This window comes from Cyprinodon tularosa, unplaced genomic scaffold (assembly GCF_016077235.1).
Source record: "Cyprinodon tularosa strain WSP-4 unplaced genomic scaffold, ASM1607723v1 ctg1293, whole genome shotgun sequence".
NCBI lineage: Eukaryota > Metazoa > Chordata > Actinopteri > Cyprinodontiformes > Cyprinodontidae > Cyprinodon > Cyprinodon tularosa.
In genome coordinates, this window is record NW_024038107.1 from 21,835 (window position 1) to 45,095 (window position 23,261).

General features: G+C 45.5%; 2 protein-coding genes across 3 annotated transcripts; one reads left to right on the top strand and one right to left on the bottom strand.

The window, feature by feature from the left end:
- Nucleotides 1-416: 416 nt before the first annotated feature.
- LOC119777953 (tectonic-1-like) lies at nt 417-11,316 on the top strand. The gene is made up of 14 exons (XM_038276965.1): nt 417-717; nt 1,936-2,056; nt 2,239-2,372; nt 4,613-4,761; nt 5,796-5,895; nt 7,540-7,652; nt 8,154-8,174; nt 8,455-8,589; nt 9,651-9,776; nt 9,918-10,003; nt 10,400-10,537; nt 10,604-10,757; nt 10,829-10,960; nt 11,072-11,316. Exons 1-14 carry the CDS (start codon nt 459-461, stop codon nt 11,216-11,218), a joined length of 1,815 nt encoding a protein of 604 aa, XP_038132893.1. The 5' UTR covers nt 417-458; the 3' UTR covers nt 11,219-11,316.
- On the bottom strand, nt 11,308-22,805 carry hvcn1 (hydrogen voltage-gated channel 1). Of its 2 annotated transcripts, XM_038276967.1 has the most exons (7): nt 22,650-22,802; nt 20,247-20,402; nt 19,972-20,162; nt 18,833-18,937; nt 18,528-18,759; nt 18,334-18,446; nt 11,308-11,560 (listed from the first exon to the last, which is right to left on the bottom strand). In XM_038276967.1, exons 3-7 carry the CDS (start codon nt 20,143-20,145, stop codon nt 11,504-11,506), a joined length of 681 nt encoding a protein of 226 aa, XP_038132895.1. In that variant the 5' UTR covers nt 20,146-20,162; nt 20,247-20,402; nt 22,650-22,802; the 3' UTR covers nt 11,308-11,503. The 2 variants fall into 2 exon arrangements, with proteins under 2 accessions (XP_038132895.1, XP_038132894.1); XM_038276966.1 differs by lacking the exon at nt 20,247-20,402 and having other exon boundaries at nt 22,650-22,805.
- Between the last annotated feature and the right edge of the window lie 456 nt (nt 22,806-23,261).

Sequence of the window (23,261 nt, forward strand, 5' to 3'; positions counted from 1 at the left end):
GCCTTCTCTCTTCTAAGTTGTTTTCCAAAGATCTCATTTTTTCTTCCTCTCTCATCTTCTTGCATCCCCAGTGCCTCCTTTTAGACTCAGCTGGTACTTGCGAAAGTAGTTAAAGTATTACTACAGCTTCAGCATTCTTTTCTATTCTATTCTATTCTATTCTATTCTATTCTAATAAATTGTCCTAAAAGGAAAAAGAAAGTCTGTTTCTTGATTCAGTTGTGCATTTAATTGTCTATTGTCGTAGTTTCTGTGAAATATTTTATTTTATGATTTAAGTATTTATTTTATTTAGTCAATTTTAAGCCTCCATTTAATGCTATTTAATATTTATTTTGCTTTACCATTGACATATCAAACTGCAGTTCCGCTTATCAGCCAGCGGTGGCGCTAACAATCAACCCATCGGTAGAACAATATACAAGAAGAAGAAAAGCCATAGCAACGATCAAACAAAGATGGCTGCCTCGGTTTGTTCTAATGTGTTCGTTTTCTGTTTATTTATCTCTATTTTTTCAAGTAGCTCCTCTGAAAACATGTCGATGGGCGCCGATAACAGCTCAGAGCTGAACTCTACGTCCACTTTAACGGACATTTATCCAACAACAGAGCCGGAAACCAGCCCGACTGAGAGCTCCTACGGCCCCGCAGAGCAGCCCGCTGTAGCCGCGGACCCGCTGCCTGTCTCCGGTCACCTCCCCTCTGCGCAGGCCGGCGGTAAGCTGTCCCTCTGCGGCTCTGAGCTCTGTTTATTCCCTGGATTGCTGATACCCGTTGGAAGTACGGGGCTGGAGTGAAGCCACCGGCCGCCATATTGGTACTCCCTAGTTAGACCAGTCAGAATGTTAACAACCTGTGCGCTACAGCATCGAACAACCATGATGTTCTCATTTTCAGAGAGACTTAGACTTTTAAAATAAAGATAAATTCATCACTTTCATTCATAGCATCAGTAAATTAACTTTAACTTAGAATAAATAAATAAGCCCATCACATTGCATAGTTATTATGACGTCAATGAAGTCTATAAACATGTAGGCTAATATAACAGATTATACAAATCCATCACAATTAAATGAATGTGTCAATGGAGGATAACAATGCAGATGGACCGAAATGCTAAATCGATGATCATGTGATATACATGGATTGATTACATTGTTATGGTAATTACATAGTACATATAATTTAAAAACTTTACATCCAGACTGAATTACCAGTACATGTTTGTTAATGCTAATGTTATTTTCTTATTTGCAGATTATGCATGAATGATGTCATATTCTTTATACTGTGTCTGTGCATTAGCCTTTAAAAATGTTTGAGTTGTTTTTCTTTCATCAATATAACCTGCAATTAATTTCAGCTCATAATTTTTCAAATGAGAAATACAACAAACATACCAAATCAAAACAGCATCATCCACTTAATAAATAATTACTACATTGATGTTTCACAGTGAATTACTTTCTATTTCCTCTTCTTTCTATTTTCTAACATTAAACACAATGTCAGTGGCTAATTCAGTCAATGTCTTCCAGTCAGTCCCAGATAGCCAGACTAATGTTACGCTACAGACTATACTACAGGATCCATCGGCTATAGATGGATTTATTGCTTAGTTCATCCACTGACTTGGAAATGACCTGTGGAACGTCTTCCTGCAGACAGAAAACTGTTGGTTTCTGCAGCCAGATGCTGCACAGGGAGGCGTTTTACTGCACGTCTCTGTGGGAGTGGGGAGTACCAATATGGTGGCCGTTGGCTTCATTTTTTTCAGGCAATCAGTAATCCAGTGAATAAATAGAAATCAGTGGTCTGTGGTCCATTCAGCTCTCCATCTATCATAGATCTATGCTCCAGGAGGTTGTATGGAGATCATCATGATGACATCATGGTGACATCATGGTGATCGGGGTTTAATGTGTGCTTCAGCTGACAGGTTGTGTCCCTGCGATGATCTCCTGGATGGCTGTGACTTTAACTGCTGCTGTGACAGAGACTGTGGGGAAGAGGTGGCTCTGTTCACCCGCTGCTCCATCGGGGCGGTGAGGAGGTGAGGAGGAGTGTCTGAGCTGGAGGAGAACCTGGACTGGGCTCCTATGGAGGAGGATGGTTTCATTCTGAAAAGCAAAGATCGGTTCTTAAATGACCTTAGTTAAAAACACAGCGGTTTGTTTAATATCTGGGTTTTTAACAGGACATCAAACTGACATTTCTGCCTGTCATCTTTTATAGTGGCAGCCATTGGCTGTGCAGCCAGGAGGTGGCCCGCTACTCCCTGAGGACCACCATGGACGGTTACTCCCAGCTGCAGGCATCTGTTCAGAAGGAGACTAACCGTGGCGTCTTCTGCATCCAGTCACAAAACCGTAAGGAGCTGCTCAGACTCAGGCTCTCCTGGGGAATCAGATCAGCTCCATCTGAGCCACCACTAAACCCAAGCTTTCATTCCTTATCGGGACACGATGACCACAACGGGTCTGAGATAGTAATTAAACATCGGTTTGTAAATAAAGCAGTGAAAAATCTGTTTACTTCAAATAAACAAACAAACTCACAAAGGCGAGTGGGATCAGTGAGAATAGGCATAGACAGGATGTTATCCTGAGACAAGTTCACTCCTAAAAAAACAGCTGTGGTCGTAGCTGGAGTCTCTTCTGTGGCACATTAGAGCTTAGAGGAGGAAACAAGATGTCCTTCAGGAGTCCGAACATGTTGGAGAGCAAAAGCTCAATATGATCAGAAGAATTTTTACATCTACATCCAGAGATTTTTGAAAATCTATTTTTTGCAAACTCAATTTTTCTTATTAAATGGATGTTTTTAAACTGATAGAGATTCAACGTTAGACTGTTACAGTAGATCACCACCGAGTAGATCAGATTATGTACGACCTCAACTTTAACCAGAGGCGTCAAGGAACAAAGTACAAATACTTTTTACCTTATTTAAGTAGGAATGTTTTGTCTCTGGTTTTCCTTAGATAGAAAATCTGACTGTATGATCTGGTTGACATGATGTGATTTGGCGCTATAGAAATAAACTAAATAGGATTTAATTGAATTGAACAGTTCCTGCTTTCCTCCTGGTGGATCATGGTTTCTGCATTCCATTAGTCAGGGCTTATTGTGCTGCCGCTTACCCTGAACTCAGTGAAGTCAGTGGTTCTAGAATCAGAAGATCTGAATATCTCAGAGCTAAAAAAGTTGACTTAGGGAAACTGAAGTCAAATATTTATCCAGCATTCTGAAACACAGCCCAGGTCAGGTTCACGATGCTGACATGGACAGACATCAGTATTGGCTCTAACTATGGGAGAATTATCCTGCCATAATGCAAGAGCACATCATTTCAATTTGAGAAAAGAATTTCATCTTCTTGCTCTCAAAACTTATAATGCTCACACTCAAAACATGCGCTCTCTCTGAAATATTTTCTCTTCTCTCTCAAATCTTTGTTTCTTCTCTCAGATTTAATGCTTCTTGCACAGATATTTTCTCCTCTCGCTTGCCTCCTCCTCTTCGCGCACAAACCGCGCTCTGCTCCAGTCTCAGTTACGCTCGCAAACCCAGAGGCTCTGCTTGCGGATTTATTTTGCTCTCTCTCAGATTGGATCGGATCGTCGCCTAGCAACCTTTATAGCGTGACAGCCTCGGAAAGGGTGTGCATGTCTAGCTCTACTGAGTGTGCCTGTGATAAACCTTACAGACAATAAATTGTGAAATAATAAAGGCGCGATTCAAGAATCACCAATGAAAAGTCACTTAAGTTCTTGCTGGAGGCAGAATTAGCGTCTGTCCTGACTAGCAAACTTTTTTTTTTTTTTCTGACGAGCAACTCTGAGTTTTCTGTTCAAATCACGTCACGTCTGAAAATGGATACCTTTTAAATTAAAAAGCTATTTTATTGTCGGTAAGGTAACTACTGAGTAAGGTAACTCAGTAGAGTTAGACAAGCGCACCCTTTCTGAGGCTGTCGTTCTATTGGCTGGAAAGGTTGCTAGGCGACGATCCGATCCAATCTGAGAGAGAGCAAAATAAATCCGCAAGCAGAGCCTCTGGGTTTGCGAGCGTAACTGAGACTGGAGCAGAGCGCAGTTTGTGCGCGAAGAGAAGGAGGCAAGCGAGAGGAGAAAATATCTGTGCAAGAAGCATTAAATCTGAGAGAAGAAACAAAGATTTGAGAGAGAAGAGAAAATATTTGAGAGAGAGCGCATGTTTTGAGTGTGAGCATTATAAGTTTTGAGTGCAAGAAGATGAAATTCTTTTCTCAAATTGAAATGATGTGCTCTTGCATTATGGCAGGATAATTCTCCCATATCTAACTCAATATGGGATGGTTTTCCTACGTTCTGTCCTGCATATTTCAGGTGTTTCTGTGCTTAATCACAGCTAATTCACTCTAAAGATCATCAACAGTTTGTCTTTTTTCCCTCACAGACTGCTGCTACATTCTGGCATTGGCCCTATAAAGCAGCGGACGATCAGACCTTTAGTTCTGTCAGACCCATTCAAAGCAGTAATGAGGAGCAGCGGTGATGCTGCAGTACTGCTTCACACCACAAGGCGGCAGAGTGTCACTCTCACTGAGGTTTATTTGTTCTGTCCAGGTGCAGATGGACTGTCTCATCCGTCGCCGCCTCTTCCGACTGACAGCAGCTTTGATTCGCTCTTCAGACGGTTTACCAGCTTTATGTTTGGTTCAGAAACCCGTGACGAGGATCTGCCTGCAGATGTCCATTCCTCATCTGGATACCAGGTTAGGCCCGGTGCAGTTAACCCGCCGAACTTATTCAGTGCATGAGGATCTTCATTATATCCCCTTCTATGAAGCCCGGTAAAATTAAGCATCACAATGAGGTTTGATGCTCAGAGAGCTGAGGGCCAACCTGGAGCACCAGGATCTCACTGTCCACCCAGGGACGCCAATAAACCTGACCCTAATAACAGTAACAGAACATTTTATTTATGTCATGAAAAAACAGGACTTCAGACGATATGAAGTAGAACAAAGTCCTGTTGCTAAAAACAATCCAACATGTCAATTTGAGCCTGGAAAAGATTTGAATCCATGATTTCACAGAGAGACACTAAGCGACCTAGAAGTGTAAAGTTATATTGAAATTATTTATGGTTTTTGCCTTGGTTCACAAACTGGACAAATGTGCTTTATGCGGTTTTCATCAAAGAAAAGAAAGATGCTGAATATTTGAGTATTCAGCCAATGTCACTCTGAGACGCCAGAATCAGGGGTATTTGACCGGTCGGGGGGGGAAGCCTTGAGGGTCCAGAGGCTGGTCGGCAGGTTGAGGGCTGAGGTCTGAGGCGGAGGGCAGACAGGTAAGGCTCCAGGCAGCGAGAGTTTATCTTGAAGTTGGCTGATCTCCAGATATTTCATTATCTGAGAGGCAGAAAAACACAGAGTCAGGAGGGTTCAAAACCAGGAAGCAGATCTGGGTTGAGCAGGTTTAAAGTTGCCCGTACCGTTACTGGCAAAACACTCTGGCAGAGAAGTGTCAGCCTCCTCCTCCTTAAAAAGCCTCCAAAAAGCAGATGGGGAGCAGGTGTGCAGAAGTTGGCTCATTCACTCAGGAGGAAGATCTCAGGCTCCCTCTGGTGGAGAAAAGTTGACAGACCTCTGGACCACAACAATCCGTTTGGGTTCTAGATCTCCTGACCTTCAGATGAGGTGTGACCGTTAGTGTGGGGGCACAAAGCTCATATAGTGGCTCCTTCATGATTTACCTGAGAGTCTGTGGAGGACTGGTTGATGTACTGATGCTTTCTTTTCAGTTCGGGGATGTTTTGGCTACAGCAAAACCAAACGGACTCAGAGGGATGTTCTACCTTCCAGCTCCTGGTCTCACTGCTGACTGTGTGAAGAGTCCTGCAGGTAACAGCAAACCCACCTACAGCCCATAGAGCAGAGTGTTTCTACTCTGAAGCTCTGCAAGGTTCTGGATGTTCTGCCCATGTACTGATTAGATGAAAGCAAACAACTACTTTTAAGAAGTCTGTATTAGTTTGTTTCAGAGATATGTGTGAGTTAATCTTCACCCGCTGAACATCTCCATATTCTATCATCCAGAAACATCAACGTGCTTCACTGCCTTTTTATGTCACACATCCCCCAGATGACAGAGGAATAAACCTTTAAACTCTTCTTCTCCTCATCTAGCCTCCATAAAACCATTCAGGTTATCTCCTCATTGCTGAGGCACAGCAGAGCTAGAGACAAACCACAGACGCAAACGTTAGCAACATTTGGCAACATTAGCAACGTTAGCTGCCTCTGTCCTGTTGGGGGTACTCCAGGAGTATGGAGTACCGGCCCTTTAATAGGGGCTGTTAGGTCTCTGTATGACCGGTGTCAGAGCGTGGTCCACATTGCCGGCAGTAAGTCGGACTCGTTTCCGGTTAGGGTTAGACTCCGCAAAGGTTGCTCTCTGTCACAGATTCTGTTCATAACTTTTATGGACAAAATTTCTAGGCAAAGCCAAGGTGTTGAGGGGATCTGCCTTGGTGGCCTTAGGATTGCATCTCTGTTATTCTCAGATGATGTGGTTCTATTGGCTTCATGAGGGCATGATCTACAGCTCTCACTAGAGCGGTTTGCAGCCGAGTGTGAAGCGGCCGGGATAAAGATCAGTGCCTCCAAATCAGAGACCAAGTGCTGCCCCTAGTAGAGGATGTGCTGCCCCTAGTAGAGGATGCGCTGCCCCTAGTGGATGAGTTTAAGTAACTTGGGGTCTTGTTGACAAATGATCGACAGGCCGACTGGTGCGGCGTCTGCTGTGAAGTGTGTACTGTACCGGCCTGAGAGCTGAGCCAAAAGGCAAAGCTCTTAATTTACTGGTTGATTTACATTTTATTCTCATCTATGGTCATGAACTCTGGGTCATGACCGAAAAAATGAGATCCCAAATACAAGCGGCTGAAATGAGTTTTCTCCGTAGTGTGTCTGGGCTCTCCCTTAGAGAAAGGGTGAGGAGCTCAGTCATCCGGGGAGGACTCAGTGTAGAGCCGCTGCTCCTCCACATGGAGAGGAGCCAGTAGAGGTGGCTCGGGCATCTGATAGGATGCCTCCTGGACGTCTCCCTGGTGAGGTGTTCCAGACACGTCCCACCAGGAGGAGGCCGAGGGGGAGACCCAGGACACACTGGAGGGACTATGTTTCTTTGCTGGCCTGGGAGCGCCTTGGGATTCCCCTGGAGGAGCTGGACCAAGTGGCTGGGGAGAGGGACGTCTGGGGCTCCCTACTGAAGCTGCTACCCCCCACGACCCGACCCGACCCCGGATAAGCTGAAGAAGATGGATGGATGGATGGATGGATGGATGGATGGATGGATGGATGGATGGACGGACGGACGGATGGATGGATGGCAACGTTAGCAGGAGCCTCAAATGTAGCTGCTGCTAGAAGTCTGAACTGTTCCACAGAGCAGAGCTCAGAGGAAAATCCGGTCAGAGGAAGTTCTGCTGGTTTCCATTTATCTGCATGGATGATGAGAAAAGGCCTGTCTGGTTCTGTCCTCAGGGTTCCTGCAGGACCGAAGCAGCCGATGTTCCCAGCGGTTGGCCCCAGGTACTGTCTGTGGCTCTCAGGAGGCCCTCAGGATGGACACCTACTCATCCATTCAGCTGCTTGCTGTGAGTCCTTCCTCAGACTTTCTGAACTTGCCGTCCTCTGGGTTCAAAGTCATGCAGTAGTTGTGGTCACAGCAGAAGAAGTTTCACAAGTTCTGCTTTGTGAAACTTCCTTCTGCCTCGAGGTCGATTTCTGTCTCTGATGGCTTCACATGAAGCAGCTTCACTTCCTCTGCTGTCTACGGTGTGACGTTTGGGTCGCAGAGCTCAGAGGAATCCTGATGCTGGCCCAATCGTCTCTCTATCAGAACCTGTTCTGATAGGATGTGATATCAGAACTGCAGCTCTGAGGAGCTTCCTGCTCTGCACAGGTCAGAGGTTACTGACCTGTGCAGAGCCCCAGGTCTGCACAGGTCATTAACCACCCCCATTTCTTCTAACTATCCGTTCCTCAGCCATTGTGGTCATAATGTTTTGCTTGTTGGAAGTAGCAGCGTGAACCTCTGAATGTCTCCACCAATCAATCAGAGGCGTTGGATGATAAACTAAATGTTTGTTTTACAGGGGAAGGACGCCGCTGCAGCGGTGAGTAACGTTCTAAATCTTTTCTACTCTTTTAGCTTTTATTCAGACAGCAGAACGCTGCAGTGTCTTCACTGATATTGACTTTATATCATGTTGTGGATTCTTTCCCTTTGAACTGATGGTTCTGACCTGTAAGACCAGGAGAACATCTGCTAGCTCTAAAACAGCAGCTGCTGCAGGATGTTAGAGTTTAGGGTCTAATCAGACAGAAGCAATGTCTGAAGCCTTTATCTGAAGTTGAAGAGTCAGGCGGACATGTTGGACTTCTGTGTCGCTCCAGGTGGTTCCTGTGGATGTGGAGTCAGTCGTCCTGCAGTCGGCAGAGGGGGCTCAGACCCAGCTGACCATCAGCGGTGGGGGGGCCCTACTTCCTGAGGCCGTTAGCCCCTCCCTCTGTGCCAACGTGGTGCTGAAGGTACGACGACCTCCGGCTCCTTTTCTGTGGAAATATCATTGCTTCACTGTTGAACAGGTAAGACTGGAACAAATGATGAAGCATCAACAGGTTGTGGCCCCTGAGTTCTTCAGACCGGACATGTTTGGCCCCGCCAGCCTGGTTGGATCAGTTAGTGGACAGAACCTCAGAGGGGGTCAAACTGTGACCGGTGTAAGTACCAGATTGACTCGGGGACCTGCGCCTTTTGATGACGTCATAATATGGCAACTCCGCCCATCACTATATGGCAACTCCACTCAAACAAACTACATTGCGCCCGTGGTCTCCATTTGTCACAAATCTACTGACATTATATGATGTAGACGCGTCATTGGGCGGGATCTGCCTATGCTGAGATGCGTCAGAGCGTCCGCCATCTTAAATGTGGCAAATCTGCAGTTTCTCAGTCACTTAAACAGTATCAGACGGACTTTAATCTCTGAATATACTTTGTATTCGTAGTATTTTTGTTTTTGTAATATTACAAGTTTATTTTTTGTATCCCTTTAGCTTCATTCTCCTGAATTTATTCTCGTTACAAATGCAGACCGCGGGCTCAATGTAGTTTGTTTGAGTGGTGTTGCCATAATGTGACGTCATCGGGAGGCGCAAGGCCCATGGCGAATTTGGTGACGTCATCGGAAGGCACAGGGACCATGGAGAATTTCTTCGTAAAATTGTCCGTTTACAAACCGCAATCCCGCTTTCGAATAAAACCTACACCCCGCTATAATTACTTTAGTAAGCTGTCCAGACCAATCAAAATGTTTTGCACAATTGTGCAAACGTTAAAACAATTATGTATTGTGACGTCATCAAAAGGCGCAGGCCCCCTAGTCAATCTGGCAGCCCAAGTCAATCTGGTACCTACACCGGCCGATCAGAACCTTCTCAAAGGTCTAGATCAAAACTACAAAGTCTAATCAGGGATTCCAAGTCTGAACTTTGACTAGGCCCCTCACTGTAGCGGCTGGAGAGCAGTTCCTATGGTGTCACCCTGAGGGACCCGAGTACAGAAACGATCCATGTCGTCTTCTCAGGTCGTCTTTGTGATCCAGTATAACCGGAGCGGTGAGGTGGAGCAGGCCAGCGTTTCTCTGGTGCTTGGATTCATGAGCACGGCGGAGGCCTCGCTGCAGCAGGAGTTCCAGGTCCAGTTCATCCAGGTAATCATTTCCAGGGTGTCACGTCTTCCTCTACAGAACCGGGGAGGGTGTCTTGGTCCAGGTCGGATTTCAGGGCGACATTTGAATGTTCTGGTTGTCTGGTGGACCGCCTGCGCTGAAGCTGCCGTTCTGTGTGTGCAGGCTGGAGGGGAGCGCGGCGTCCATCACAGCGGGAACCCGGGATACCTGGTGGGATCGGCTCTCATGTCAGGAGACCGAGTAGCAGAATATCCTTTTTCTATGGAAATCATGCTGAGGAGATGAACTCCAGGGTTCCTCCTTAACTAGAGCTGAAACAATTATTCGATTAATATAATAATCAAAAACTAATTGATTAATCATTCATTGGAGTATAGAGACTATAAAACATGACTTAAGCTGACAGAGTGACTCACTTAGAGCAGAAATTATACCAACATTTTTTATTTTTTTTATTTAAACATTTTGCATTTAAGGTGCATTCTACTCTATGCAGATCTCCTCAAAGGGAAACTCTTTAGTTTCGCCTGGTTTAAACTTGTAAAAACTCTTCTGTAAGGAACTTTTGGATATTTGATTATTAATGGATTAATCAGCAGATGAACCGATGAGAATGCGGCCCTATCCTTAACCGTCCTCTGCACCGGCATCAGCAGGAGCGTGGAGCTGAGCGACGCTCTGTCTGTGCTGCTCACCCAGGGGGACCAGGACTGTCTGCGGGGCCCCCACCAACGCGCTCTCGTCCGCTTCGGGCTGGACTTTGTGTCGGGCTGCACGCTAAGGTAGGGCCCGCTCACAGCCGCTCCCGCTAGGCTGACCTCTGACCTCCTGACCTCATGTCCCTGCAGGCTGGAGGACGTGACCAACTGCTCCCTGGTTTCCCAGCAGCTCCTGGATGTCCTGAGGGGACCGGCCCCTCCGCGGTTTGTGGCCTCCTTTGGAAACTCCCCGTTAGAGAATGTGCTGGACTGGGTTCCCATTAGAACCACCATCAGCCCCACGGTGAGCTCCTGGGCTGGATGATCCACATGTGGGACTGTTAGAGACATTTAAATGTTTTCTGTCCCTTTCAGGAGGAAGGAAGCTGCTCCATCCCAGTTTCACTCCACCTGGAGATAGAATGGACCAAATATGGGTCCCTGCAGAACCCCCAGGCTCAGATAGTGACCATCAGGGAGGTCATAGAGACCAACCGCAGCAGTCTGGTAAGTCTCACTACCCGTTTACGCTCTGATCTCAGACCAGAACACATGTCTCCAGTCTAAAAGGTTCCGTCCCACAGAGCCCAGTTAGAACCAGTTTGTCCTCCTCCACAGGCCCCGCCTCCTGCTGGCAGCAGCATCCTACCAATCAGAAGCTCCGTGGCCTTCATCCCCGTGTCTGCTGCCGCCCTCCCTGGGTACCGGGCCACGCCCACCATCGATGCTAAGCTCCCCTTCGACTTCTTCTTCCCTTTCGTCTGAGCCGACCAATCAGAACAAAAACACGGTTTATCATGTAAATCCTGTAGATAAATGTTTATAGATTTTCAGAAATAAAGCTCTTTATTTTCTTAAATGTAGAATGTTTTTATTTTAGAATTTAAAGAAAGTTCAATCCATTCATAAGAAGATCATATTTACAGGCCACATTCTTAAACTTAACATGGCCGACATTTCAGGCCAAAGTCCTGCAGAAGTTCTACTGAAAAACGACAGCGATCCTCCGCCTCGGAGCCGGGATGACAGGAGGTTCCAGCTGTAGCTCAGTCAGGATCGGATGCCGTGTTTCTCCAGGAGAGCCTGCAGCCTCTGGTTCTCCTGCACCTGTCAGAGACGGAGAGGCAGTTAGATCCAACCTCAAACCTTAGACAGATTTATTTTGTATACACGAGTGTATCCAAAAAGACATTTAAAAGAGCTCGAGACAATTTCATTCTTTAAAGTGCAGCCTTGAAGAACATTAATACATTAAAAAAAATAGTAATATAAATATACAACTGTATATTTACAGTTCTAAACTTTAATTTTTTTTTTTATAAATAACCCATTTTACACAGCAGTTCATCAGTCTGATGGTGGTGGGGAAGAAGCTGCTGCAGAACCTGCTGGTCCTGCATTGAATGCTGTGAAGCCTCTTCCCAGAGGGCAGCAGGGAGAACAGTCCATGGTGGGGGGGTGGGGGGTCATTGATGATGTCACGGGCTCGGGACACGCAGCACTGGGATGAAATGTCTTTAATGGAGGGAAGAGGAGCCCCCACGATCCTCTCTGCTGTTCTCACCTTCTACCAGTCTGAGGCGCTGCAGCCTCCACACCACACAGTGAGACAGCTGGTCAGAACGCTCTCTATGGTGCTTCTGGAGAAGGTGGAGAGGATGGGGGGGGGCAGGTGGGCTCTCCTCATCCTCCACAGGAAGTCCAAGCGCTTCTGGGCCCTTTTGACCAGTGAGGTGGTGTTTCCAGTCCAGGTGAGGGTGTCTGTGATGTGCACCCCCAGGAATTTGATGCTGTTGACCGCCTCTCATGGTTGGGCCAGTTCTTCCTGAAGTCCAAGATGATCTCCTTCATCTTCATCCTCCTCCCATGGTTCTGTCTAGGGCTGGGTAATTCATTGCATATGCAATATAATCGGAATTTAACAAAAGGCAGTTTTCAAATCTCAAAAGCAATCAACTTTCATATTACATGTAAAAAGCAGCTAAATGTATCCCTCCAGACCTTTAGGTGGTGGTAATTTGCTGAAAGTGGGTTTGCAACCACACAGAAGAGAAGAGAGAGGTGCAGCTAGCCCGCTGATTGATGCATGCCAGTACAATTGATCACTTCTTCACAGAAGATTACAGTAAAGTCCTGCAACAAAGCTCTCTGGACAAGCAGGTTTTCCAGGCAGGCTTTTAGCTAGACAGCCGTATGGCCTTTACTAAAAAAGGACAATTAACAGTTAATTAACAATTAAAAGTTTCCCCCACGGAAACTTCCCTCAAATCTTCAAAATTTGCCAAACCGGTCTTATCCAAGCTGCCAGCTTGAAATCCACTTCAATTTTCATGTAATCAATTCAATTCTATTCAGTTTATTTCTATAGCTCCTAGCTGCTGGTAACAATACAGTTTAATTCACTTTATTTCTATAGCGCCAATTCACATCATGTCATCTCAAGTTCACCAGATCATCTAGTCAGATTCCACAGGCGGCCCCGTCCAGGAAACACACAGCCAGGCAGACGAGCTCTGAGCCAGCTCCCATGTCAGAGGATGAAGAGAGCACATCCAGTTAGTCACAGTCAGAGAAACAGGACTACACTGGAAAACAGGCCGATCTCCAACATCTAGAAACAAAGGTGTTGATGGCAGCAGCACAGCTGATATTTCTCTCCAGGATGGAGTCACAGCCAAACAGGAACAGACCAGATGAAGCTACTATGCCATCTACCAGAACATTCTAGAGCCCTCCTGATAGTTTGATAATCCAGCAGGACCTGGTACCGACCCAACAGCTGCTCCAATGACCCTGTTGGATGTGGTTTTGAGACTGAATCTCAGGGGGAACCTATGGGTTCTCTATAGAACCCGACCAGAACCACAGGCGGACGGCCTCTAAGGACTCCTAATGGGCCGCTGTAGGTACCAGATCTGCTGGGTCCTGCTTAATGCCAGTGACGTCACACTACATGATTGTTGAACATTGCCACATGATGTAAAACATTGTTGTTGCCCAGACAACGATAATAACATCACGCAGCGTCAGTGGGCCGAGTCCATAGCATCTGTAGCGCTATGCTTGGTTCACACCGAACGCAGCAGGAGCAGCGAGTTTACATGAAAAGTCAACGGTTGACGCGCGTCAAGGCGCAGCAAAATGTCCCGCAGCGCTGTTTGAGCAGCAGGCGCAGCGCGTCGGGAGTGTTTAAGCATGTGACGCGCCTAATGAGCCGCAAACGGGCTGTTGCTCGAGATAGAAAAATTTTACTTTTGCTGCTCGATGCGCCGCATCAACCAATCAGAGATGCTGCTCTAGGAGCTGGCAGGGAGACGGACACCGCACTGCTTATGCAGAGCGCTATGATCACTCCTCTGAAACTGTTTATTAACGCCTAAATTAACTTAAAATGTTGAAACCTGCTGAGAAAACAAGTTCACTTTTATTATCCTGGTGCCTGCAGTTTGGATTACGTACATGAAAACCTCCTTCCAGCCGCCACGGCAAACCGCGAGGAGGCAACCGGGCCAAAGGCTGCTGTTGAATGGGATTCCTACTGAGGAGCGCACCGCCGGTATGTGGGGGTCTGAGCAGCTCCCACAGAAATAATATTGGAAGGCAGGATGGTAATCTGGATGAAATGACTGCAGTGATTAAGTTTTTTTAAGGTGGATTTTCCCACTTAAAAACATTAAAACTTTCTTATTCCCACTGATCACAGCAAATATAGCTGCAAGGCAAATAAAGGAGAGGGTAGCTCCGCCCAACGTGCGTCAGATCCACTTTTTGTACAGCGCAGCTGGAGCAGCAAAGCTGCTTCAGTAGTAGAGCTAAACTGGTACAAGCAGCAAAAAGGAAGCAGCAGACGCGTTTTTGCTGCTCCTGCTGCGTTTGGTGTGAACGCAGCTCTAGTGTGTCTAATGACCGATGAAGTTTTACCTGATCGATAAAGAAACTGAAAAAAAATATGTTACAGGTGAACAAAGTAACTGTTAGACCATGATATAAAGGAGGAGAGCTGGGTAGCGCTGTGGCTAGCAGTAGCTAACAGGTTAGCCTCTTTTAGCTTGCTCAGTTAGCCATATTAAGCTACACTACTTTTAACTTCTTTTCAACAACAACCGTCATTTTCTACAAGTAGAATAACTGTTTTCTTTGTCTAAAATCTCTACAAAGATCAATTTTAGATATTCCATCCGTCCTCTTCTACACTCCGATCTTAATAAAAAGAGGAAAAAGAGCCCTGAGACCTTTTGTTTCTCCTTGTTAATAAAACCCACCTAATTTGAAGTAATTGTCGCATATTTTGCATAACCAAATGGGAAAGCAGATAACTGAAGAACTGTGAGCCCAAAATTTCATGTGTGATACATCGTTTGATTCTGAATACATAAAACTAAAACACACCCTAAACTGCATCAGCTCAAACATAACTACGTGTTTTTTTTCCTTCTCCAAAAAATAGGTCTTATTTGAACAGCAGTAATAAAGACATGCTTGAGAAAAGGCATCTCTCATTGTCTTACATTTATTCTACATCATGTCAACCACAACCAAAATGTCCTCTAGCTCCAACTGTTCCAGAGCTGTGGGGCTTTGAACTTTTGTTGTCACCAGCATTTCCAAACCTCTCAAAATGTGCCAAATTTACCCATAGAATAACACTGAAGTATTTTCAACTTTTTTTATTCATTTTCATCTGGTTATTGACATATATATCTATATATATATATATATATCTATCTATATATCTATATATCTATATATCTATATATATATATACACTATATTGCCAAAAGTATTTGCTCACCTGCCTTGACTCACATATGAGCTTAAGTGACATCCCGTTCCTAATCCATAGGGTTCAATATGACGTCGGTCCACCCTTTGCAGCTAGAACAGCTTCAACTCTTCTGGGAAGGCTGTCCACAAGGTTTAGGAGTGTGTTTATGGGAATTTTTGACCATTCTTCCAGAAGCGCATTTGTGAGGTCGCACACTGATGTTGGACGAGAAGGCCTGGCTCTCAGTCTCCGCTCTAATTCATCCCAAAGGTGTTCTATCGGGTTGAGGTCAGGACTCTGTGCAGGCCAGTCAAGTTCATCCACACCAGACTCTGTCATCCATGTCTTTATGGACCTTGCTTTGTGCACTGGTGCACAGTCATGTTGGAAGAGGAAGGGGCCAGCTCCAAACTGTTCCCACAAAGTTGGGAGCATGGAATTGTCCAAAATGTCTTGGTATGCTGAAGCATTCAGAGTTCCTTTCACTGGAACTAAGGGGCCAAGCCCAGCTCCTGAAAAACAACCCCACACCATAATCCCCCCTCCACCAAACTTTACACTTGGCACAATGCAGTCAGACAAGTACCGTTCTCCTGGCAACCGCCAAACCCAGACCCGTCCATCAGATTGCCAGATGGAGAAGCGCGATTCGTCACTCCAGAGAACGCGTCTCCACTGCTCTAGAGTCCAGTGGCGGCGTGCTTTACACCACCGCATCCGACGCTTTGCATTGCACTTGGTGATGTATGGCTTGGATGCAGCTGCTCGACCATGGAAACCCATTCCATGAAGCTCTCTGCGCACTGTTCTTGAGCTAATCTGAAGGCCACATGAAGTTTGGAGGTCTGTAGTGATTGACTCTGCAGAAATTTGGCGACCTCTTCGCACTATGCGCGTCAGCATCCGCTGACCCCGCTCCGTCAGTTTACGTGGCCTACCACTTCGTGGCTGAGTTGCTGTCGTTCCCAAACACTTCCATTTTCTTATAATACAGCTGACAGTTGACTGTGGAATATTTAGGAGCGAGGAAATTTCACGACTGGATTTGTTGCACAGGTGGCATCCTATCACAGTTCCACGCTGGAATTCACTGAGCTCCTGAGAGCGACCCATTCTTTCACAAATGTTTGTAAAAACAGTCTGCATGCCTAGGTGCTTGAATTTATACACCTGTGGCCATGGAAGTGATTGGAACACCTGATTCCAATAATTTGGATGGGTGAGCAAATACTTTTGGCAATATAGTGTATATATATATATATATATATATATATATATATATATATATATATATATATATATATATATATATATATATACACTACCGTTCAAAAGTTGGGGTCACGTTGAAATGTCCTTATTTTTGAAGGAACAGCACTGTACTTTTGAATGAAGATAACTTTAAACTAGTCTTAACTATTAAAATGACTATTCTAGCTGCAAATGTCTGGTTTTTGGTGCAATATCTACATAGGTGTATAGAGGCCCATTTCCAGCAACTATCACTCCAGTGTTCTAATGGTACAATGTGTTTGCTCATTGGCTCAGAAGGCTAATTGATGATTAGGAAACCCTTGTGCAATCATGTTCACACATCTGAAAACAGTTTAGCTCGTTACAGAAGCTACAAAACTGACCTTCCTTTGAACAGATTGAGTTTCTGGAGCATCACATTTGTGGGGTCAATTAAACGCTCAAAATGGCCAGAAAAAAATAACTTTCATCTGAAACTCAACAGTCTATTCTTGTTCTTAGAAATGAAGGCTATTCCATGCGAGAAATTGCTAAGAAATTGAAGATTTCCTACAACGGTGTGTATTACTCCCTTCAGAGGACAGCACAAACAGGCTCTAATCAGAGTAGAAAAAGAAGTAGGAGGCCGCGTTGCACAACTGAGCAAGAAGATAAGTACATTAGAGTCTCTAGTTTGAGAAACAGACGCCTCACAGGTCCCTAACTGGCATCTTCATTAAATAGTACCTGCAAAACACCAGTGTCAACATCTACAGTGAAGAGGCGGCTGCAGGATTCTGGGCTTCAGGGCAGAGTGGCAAAGCTGTTGAGCTGTTGTGGGAGCAGCTTGACCGTATGGTACGCAAGAAGTGCCCATCCAACCAATCCAACTTGTGGGAGCTGCTTCTGGAAGCGTGGGGGACAATTTCTCCAGATTACCTCAACAAATCAACAGCTAGAATGCCAAAGGTCTGCAATGCTGGAATTGCTGCAAATGGAGGATTCTTTGACAAAATCAAAGTTTGATGTAAAAAAAAAAAATCTTATTTTAAATACAAATCATTATTTGCTATGACCAGCTAACTTTTCTTTTGTCAAAAAACAGATGTTTTATGGCGATTTTCTCATCATTGAATATTTTTATTACGAATATTCTGGATTAGTTTTAATCTGTGGACTCTTATGGACGAATGGAGTATAAACAATCGAAGATTGGATTTATAAAACGGATTCTGGATGCCTTGAAAGGGATGTTTTTGTGGCTGGTTTATAATGTTCACATTTTGACATGCTGCTATATCTGTGTTAATTGTGCTTTGGTGCTCGCTGTGTCCATAAAATGAACTTGGTGGTTGAATTGTGGAGTATCTAAGCTTTCCAACGATGTCTAACATGTCTATATTAGAAAACATTTTACTGCTTTCATGTTTCCTGAGTTGTTAGTTGCTTTAAAAATGGTCGCTGGCGAGCAGGTGGATTTTAGGAGGTTAAATGTCTGAGCTCAGTCTGTCTCAGAAAGCAGTGCTTCACTTCCTTCAACACTCAGAATGATGGTTTTCTACTTTCAGCTACTTTAGAGCACAGATGAAACATAAAATAATAGTAAATATGGGGAATATGTTGAGACTCCAGAAGAAATCTGATTCTAAAGAAACAGATGTAATCCAGTCTGTCTGAGTGGGGTTGCCATATGATGATGTGATATAAGGACATTTGAATTGAGAAAGCTTCCTGGAGGGGAAGCGAAACGTCTTCAAACCTTGGAAACCAAGTCCAGTGGATTGTTTTTAAACTTTTACGGAAAAACATATGATGATGTCATAAAAAAGGGCCTCCAGCAGGTCTGGTACCTGCAGCGGTCAGAGGAGGCTCAGAGACTCACCAGCTCGTCGTTCCTCCTCTGCAGCTCTGAGGCTCTCTCCACCAGGTGGTCATAACTCTCCTTCAGCTTGTGGATCTTCTGGTCCGCGCGGGTTTTCACCGACACCAAGATCCCTGCAGCGTGATCAGACACAGTCAGCCAGTGCCTGACACATCCACAGTCCACTTCCACACCTCCCTCTGAGGGACACTGACCGTTTACGATTCTGGCCACTCTCCAAAGTCGCAGCAGGATGAGGAGACCCACGCCGTCGAAGGCGTCCTCATGGAAGATGAAGACAATGTCCAACACAAATGACACGACCACCACCACAGCGTCAAACACCTCAAACTTGTGGTAGAAGAACTCAAGCCGGAAAACAAACAGCTTCCCAAAGAGCTCCACCATGAAGAAGGTGAGAAGAGCCAGGCTGAGGTAGTGGAACACCTGCAGAGTGAAGACGTGCTGGAGTTCATGAAACCAGCAAGAAGAACTTTCTGGATCTGGATCTGTGTCTCACCTCAGGAGCAATGTGGCCGTGGTCCAGTTTGATGACTGACAGGTCTATCAGCAGCTCCGCCATGACGAAGAAGGCGTCCAGGACGACCAAAGCCACCACCAGTATCTAAAGGGGAGGAGCCAGAGACAGCAGGAGAGATGTTCCAACCGCTGGACTTAGAGCCAACAGCTCAACTTCAGACCCAACTGGTCCGAATAAGACCCAACTGGTCCGAATGGGTACCCAACTGGTCCGAATGGGTACCCAACTGGTCCTAATGGGTACCCAACTCGTCCGAATGGGGTCCCAACTGGTCCGAATGGGGTCCCAACTGGTCCGAATGGGGACCCAACTGGTCCGAATGGGGACCCAACTGGTCCGAATGGGGACCCAACTGGTCCGAATGGGGTCCCAACTGGTCCGAATGGGGTCCCAACTGGTCTGAATGGGGTCCCAAGTGGTCCGAATGAGACCCAACTCGTCCGAATGAGACCCAACTGGTCCTAATGAGACCCAACTGGTCCTAATGAGACCCAACTCGTCCGAATGAGACCCAACTGGTCCTAATGAGACCCAACTGGTCCTAATGAGACCCAACTCGTCCGAATGGGGACCCAACTCGTCCGAATGTGGACCCAACTGGTTGGAATATTTTTACTGTAAAAATTCAAACTTAAAAAATTTCTAGAAAGAGCAGAAATGTTCAAAACATGAAAAACTCGAAATATGAAATTCTATGAATGATTTTTCCATCAAAATCTTCCTTTGACACCTTCTTCTTCTCTTTTTGACTATTTAAGCTGATGTGACAAGTAAAATGTTCCACTGTTGGATCAATAAAGTCAATCAATCAATCAGAATATACATATATCTTAACATAATTAACTAATAACCAGATGGAACTGGTGGAGAAGCAGGTTGTGTTATGATTAGAGCCACTCTGCTCCCCTGGCGCCCCATGATGGCAGCCCACTGCTCCCCAAGGGGACGGGTTCAATCTAGAGGTAAAATTCTCCAATGTGAGATCAATAAAGTTCAATTATTATAAATTATTCTGATGGTAGATGTGTAGAGAGGAAATCCTATCTCCATCACTCCGTCCTTTCAGTATCTCTTGTTACCAGAATCTGAGGCGGCGGCGGTTAGAGGCGGCGGCCTACCTGGAAGCGGTCGGAGGTGAAGAGCCTCCTCAGTGAGTCCCTGAAGGTGGGCGCTGCTGGGAACTGGCCTGTAGCCGGACCCAGCTCCTCGCTGTCAGCATGCAGCTCCTCATCCACCCACTGGTCCACCTGTGGGTCGCCCACAGCTGTGAAATGCCTCAGGTACCGAGACATGGCAGAGGACGTCCCACCTGGAGGACGAAAATGAATCAGCCGGCGTTTACTTCATCATTTCTGCATCATTATTTCAGGAGAGGAGATGCTGAGCAGCTTACAGCAGATAAAGCAGCGGAGTTCAGAGGAGCTAAAGTCAGGGAGAGGAAGCTGCTCCCTGCGGCCCGTGAGGGATGTTTCTTCACGCCTTAGACAATCAGAGTTCACTTCTCCTTTTCTAGGATTACAACATCTGATGAAGTAACTTCACTTTTTCTCTGTTGTTGGAAGGAAGCAGAAGATGCAGTGAGGATGTTTTCCTGCTCCTTTAACGGAGCTGGACTTTCGCTCCTCCAGCCTGCATCACAACAGAGAAGCTCCCAGAGCGCCGAGCAGGAGAACCAGAACCGGCCCAGCTGGGCCGAGCAGAAGGCAGAGGAGAACCAGCAAGCAGAAAAACCTCTCAGGTGAAACAATGAGGGAGAAAAACAGCCCAGGACCCAGCAGGGTCCCACAAAGCAGCAGCAGGTAGGGGAGGGGGGACCACAGCATGCAGCTGGAAGCTGCTGCAGGCGTGAACTGGACCGAACCATCTGCGTCAGCAGACCGTTTTCACAGAGACACATTCCTCGCTGAGGATCTGCGGTGCCTGGGCCACTGATTCTTTAATTCATTTATTTTATTATTCATTTTTTTTCATTTATTCATTTATGCCTTTAAAAAATAACAATTTAAGTCTAACTCTCTGCCATAAGGCGAAATCTACAGAATGCATGCTTGCATTTTTTTTCTTAAACTAGGCCTATAGAATACCACTTTAGTTAGAATTTAAGTCTGACGTATGCGGATGGAGTAATCCACTTCCAGTAACGGCCACTCTGAGCATGCAGCAGCTTCAGAGTTGCCTGTAACACAGAACCAGGACTTTGTCATATTTTATCATTACAAAACACAGTGGTCCTAGTAAAGAATCACAGATTAAAACATTGCTTGCACAACCTAAATGATAACCGGATGGGAAACAAATGCCAGATGAGGCCAGAGAAAAATCCTCAGGAGAGATTAGAAGTGAGCAATGGATGCAGAAACTACGCCATGTAACGCCAGGTCCGCTCTGGCGGCACAGGCAGCTGCCCTGCCTCACCAGCTCAACAGAGGCCCCTCCAGCAGGGTGAGCGCTGGGAGGAGAGAGAGGAGAAACAGGGCCAAGTTTATTATATTCCAGATTACCGTTTGATTCAGAAAACATGTATGAACCCTGTTGGGCAGAAATTTTATTCAGATCATAATTCAGGTAATCCGATTCAGCAATGCTGAGTCGGATTACCTGAATAGTAGCTTCATCTGGTCTGTTCCTGTTTGGCTGTGAGTCCATCCTGGAGAGAAATATCAGCTGTGCTGCTGCCATCAACACCTTTGTTTATAGATGTTGGAGCTCGGCCTGTTTTCCAGTGTAGTCCTGTTTCTCTGACTGTGACTAACTGGATGTGCTCTCTTCATCCTCTGACATGGGAGCTGGCTCGGAGCTCGTCTGCCTGGCTGTGTGTTTCCTGTGGAGCTGGTTGACAGTTGCCTTTTGTATCTATGCTTCTTTTTCTATCTCTGCTTCTGTCTCCTTGATCCCCAGTGGGCCTCAGCAGATGGCCGCTCACACTGAGCCTGGTTCTGCTGGAGGTTTCTTCCTGTTCAAAGGAAGTTTTTCCTCTCCACTGTCGCCACAAGCAAGCTTAGTGTGAGGGATTGCTGAAGAGTCAATGAGTCGATGCAATCAACTGGTTGTCTTTAAATAGAAAACTTTGAATCAATCTGACGGATAATCTGGTTGAACTGTAAAGTGCCTTCAGATGACATGATGTGAATTGGAACGATAGAAATAAACTGCATTGAAATTTAAATGAATCACACCATCACACAGGATGGGCCCAAATAGAAATGATAAACACAGACATGTTTATAGAGGTGTTTTTTTTTACAGTGGCACATTTCAAGTTCCTGTTTGCTGACATATTTAATGAAAATAAACTGTGCCTTCATCAGCAGTGGATTAGAGATAAGTGGACCAATTCAATCCAGTTTGGTTCAGGTAGAGACTTAATGATGCAGGAAATAACAATCTGTTTGTACTATTTATTTATAATGCTTTATAATAATAATAATAAATAAGTGCTATAAAATATTTTCTTGCGGGTTGTCATTAATCATCTGTGCCCATGCTTTTTAAAATAAATTGCCCAAACTGTTTTTGTGCGCGCTCTCATTTCTTTCGGTGCCCTATTGTGCCCCTGTATAGTACTGGGTCAGCTGACGGCCCTGGACCGAACCAGGATCTTTTGCCTCCAGAACCTCTCTGCTCTGCGAACAAAATAAAAACCTCTGAACTCAGATTAGGTGAAGTTTCCTTTAGGGAAACTTTCTCACATCCAAAGTTCCGTTAATCTGGAGCCCAATCCGCGGCTGGACGTCTCCTCCCGGTGCGGTTCGGTTCGGGTTCCAGCAGCACCGGGGAACTGGACCAACTTTCCTACCTGCTGGTTCTGCAGGAGCGAACTTTTCCTGAATCCTCGGAGTGACGGTGGGCCGCTGGAAGGACGGAGCGAAAACATCCGGCGGCCTCGGATTCTGCAGAAGCAGCAGAACACAGACAAACAGATCTGCCCCCGAGGCATGGAGGCGGATCTAGGAAAGATTTCTGGGCCGGACCAAAGCACCAGCCCACTGCTTAGGGGCCCCTAGTCACCTTGGGGCCCCTAACCGAGCACAACCCCGTCTCTATATAGCTGACAGGACACATTAAATCACTGTCTGATATAATCATGTCTCTTTTTTTTTTACACCATCATGTAGAAATAGTTCATATAGATGAATGAAGGACCTCTGCAAACCTCTCAGTCTGATAATTATAATAATCTATTTGTTTTAATTCTAAGATGTCAAACAGCCTTAACATTAAATGATATGAAAACATGAAAAACAGGCGACGTTAAAACAAGCAGCTTCCTTGATAAAGCAGAAGGAACCAAAGGTCTTTGCTATAAAGAAAAGTTGTTAAACTTTCTGCTGGTGACGTTTCCCGGTCATCCAGGTCAGATTCATTAGAGAAAAGTTAATGAGAACAATCTACTGGACTTTGTTTTCAA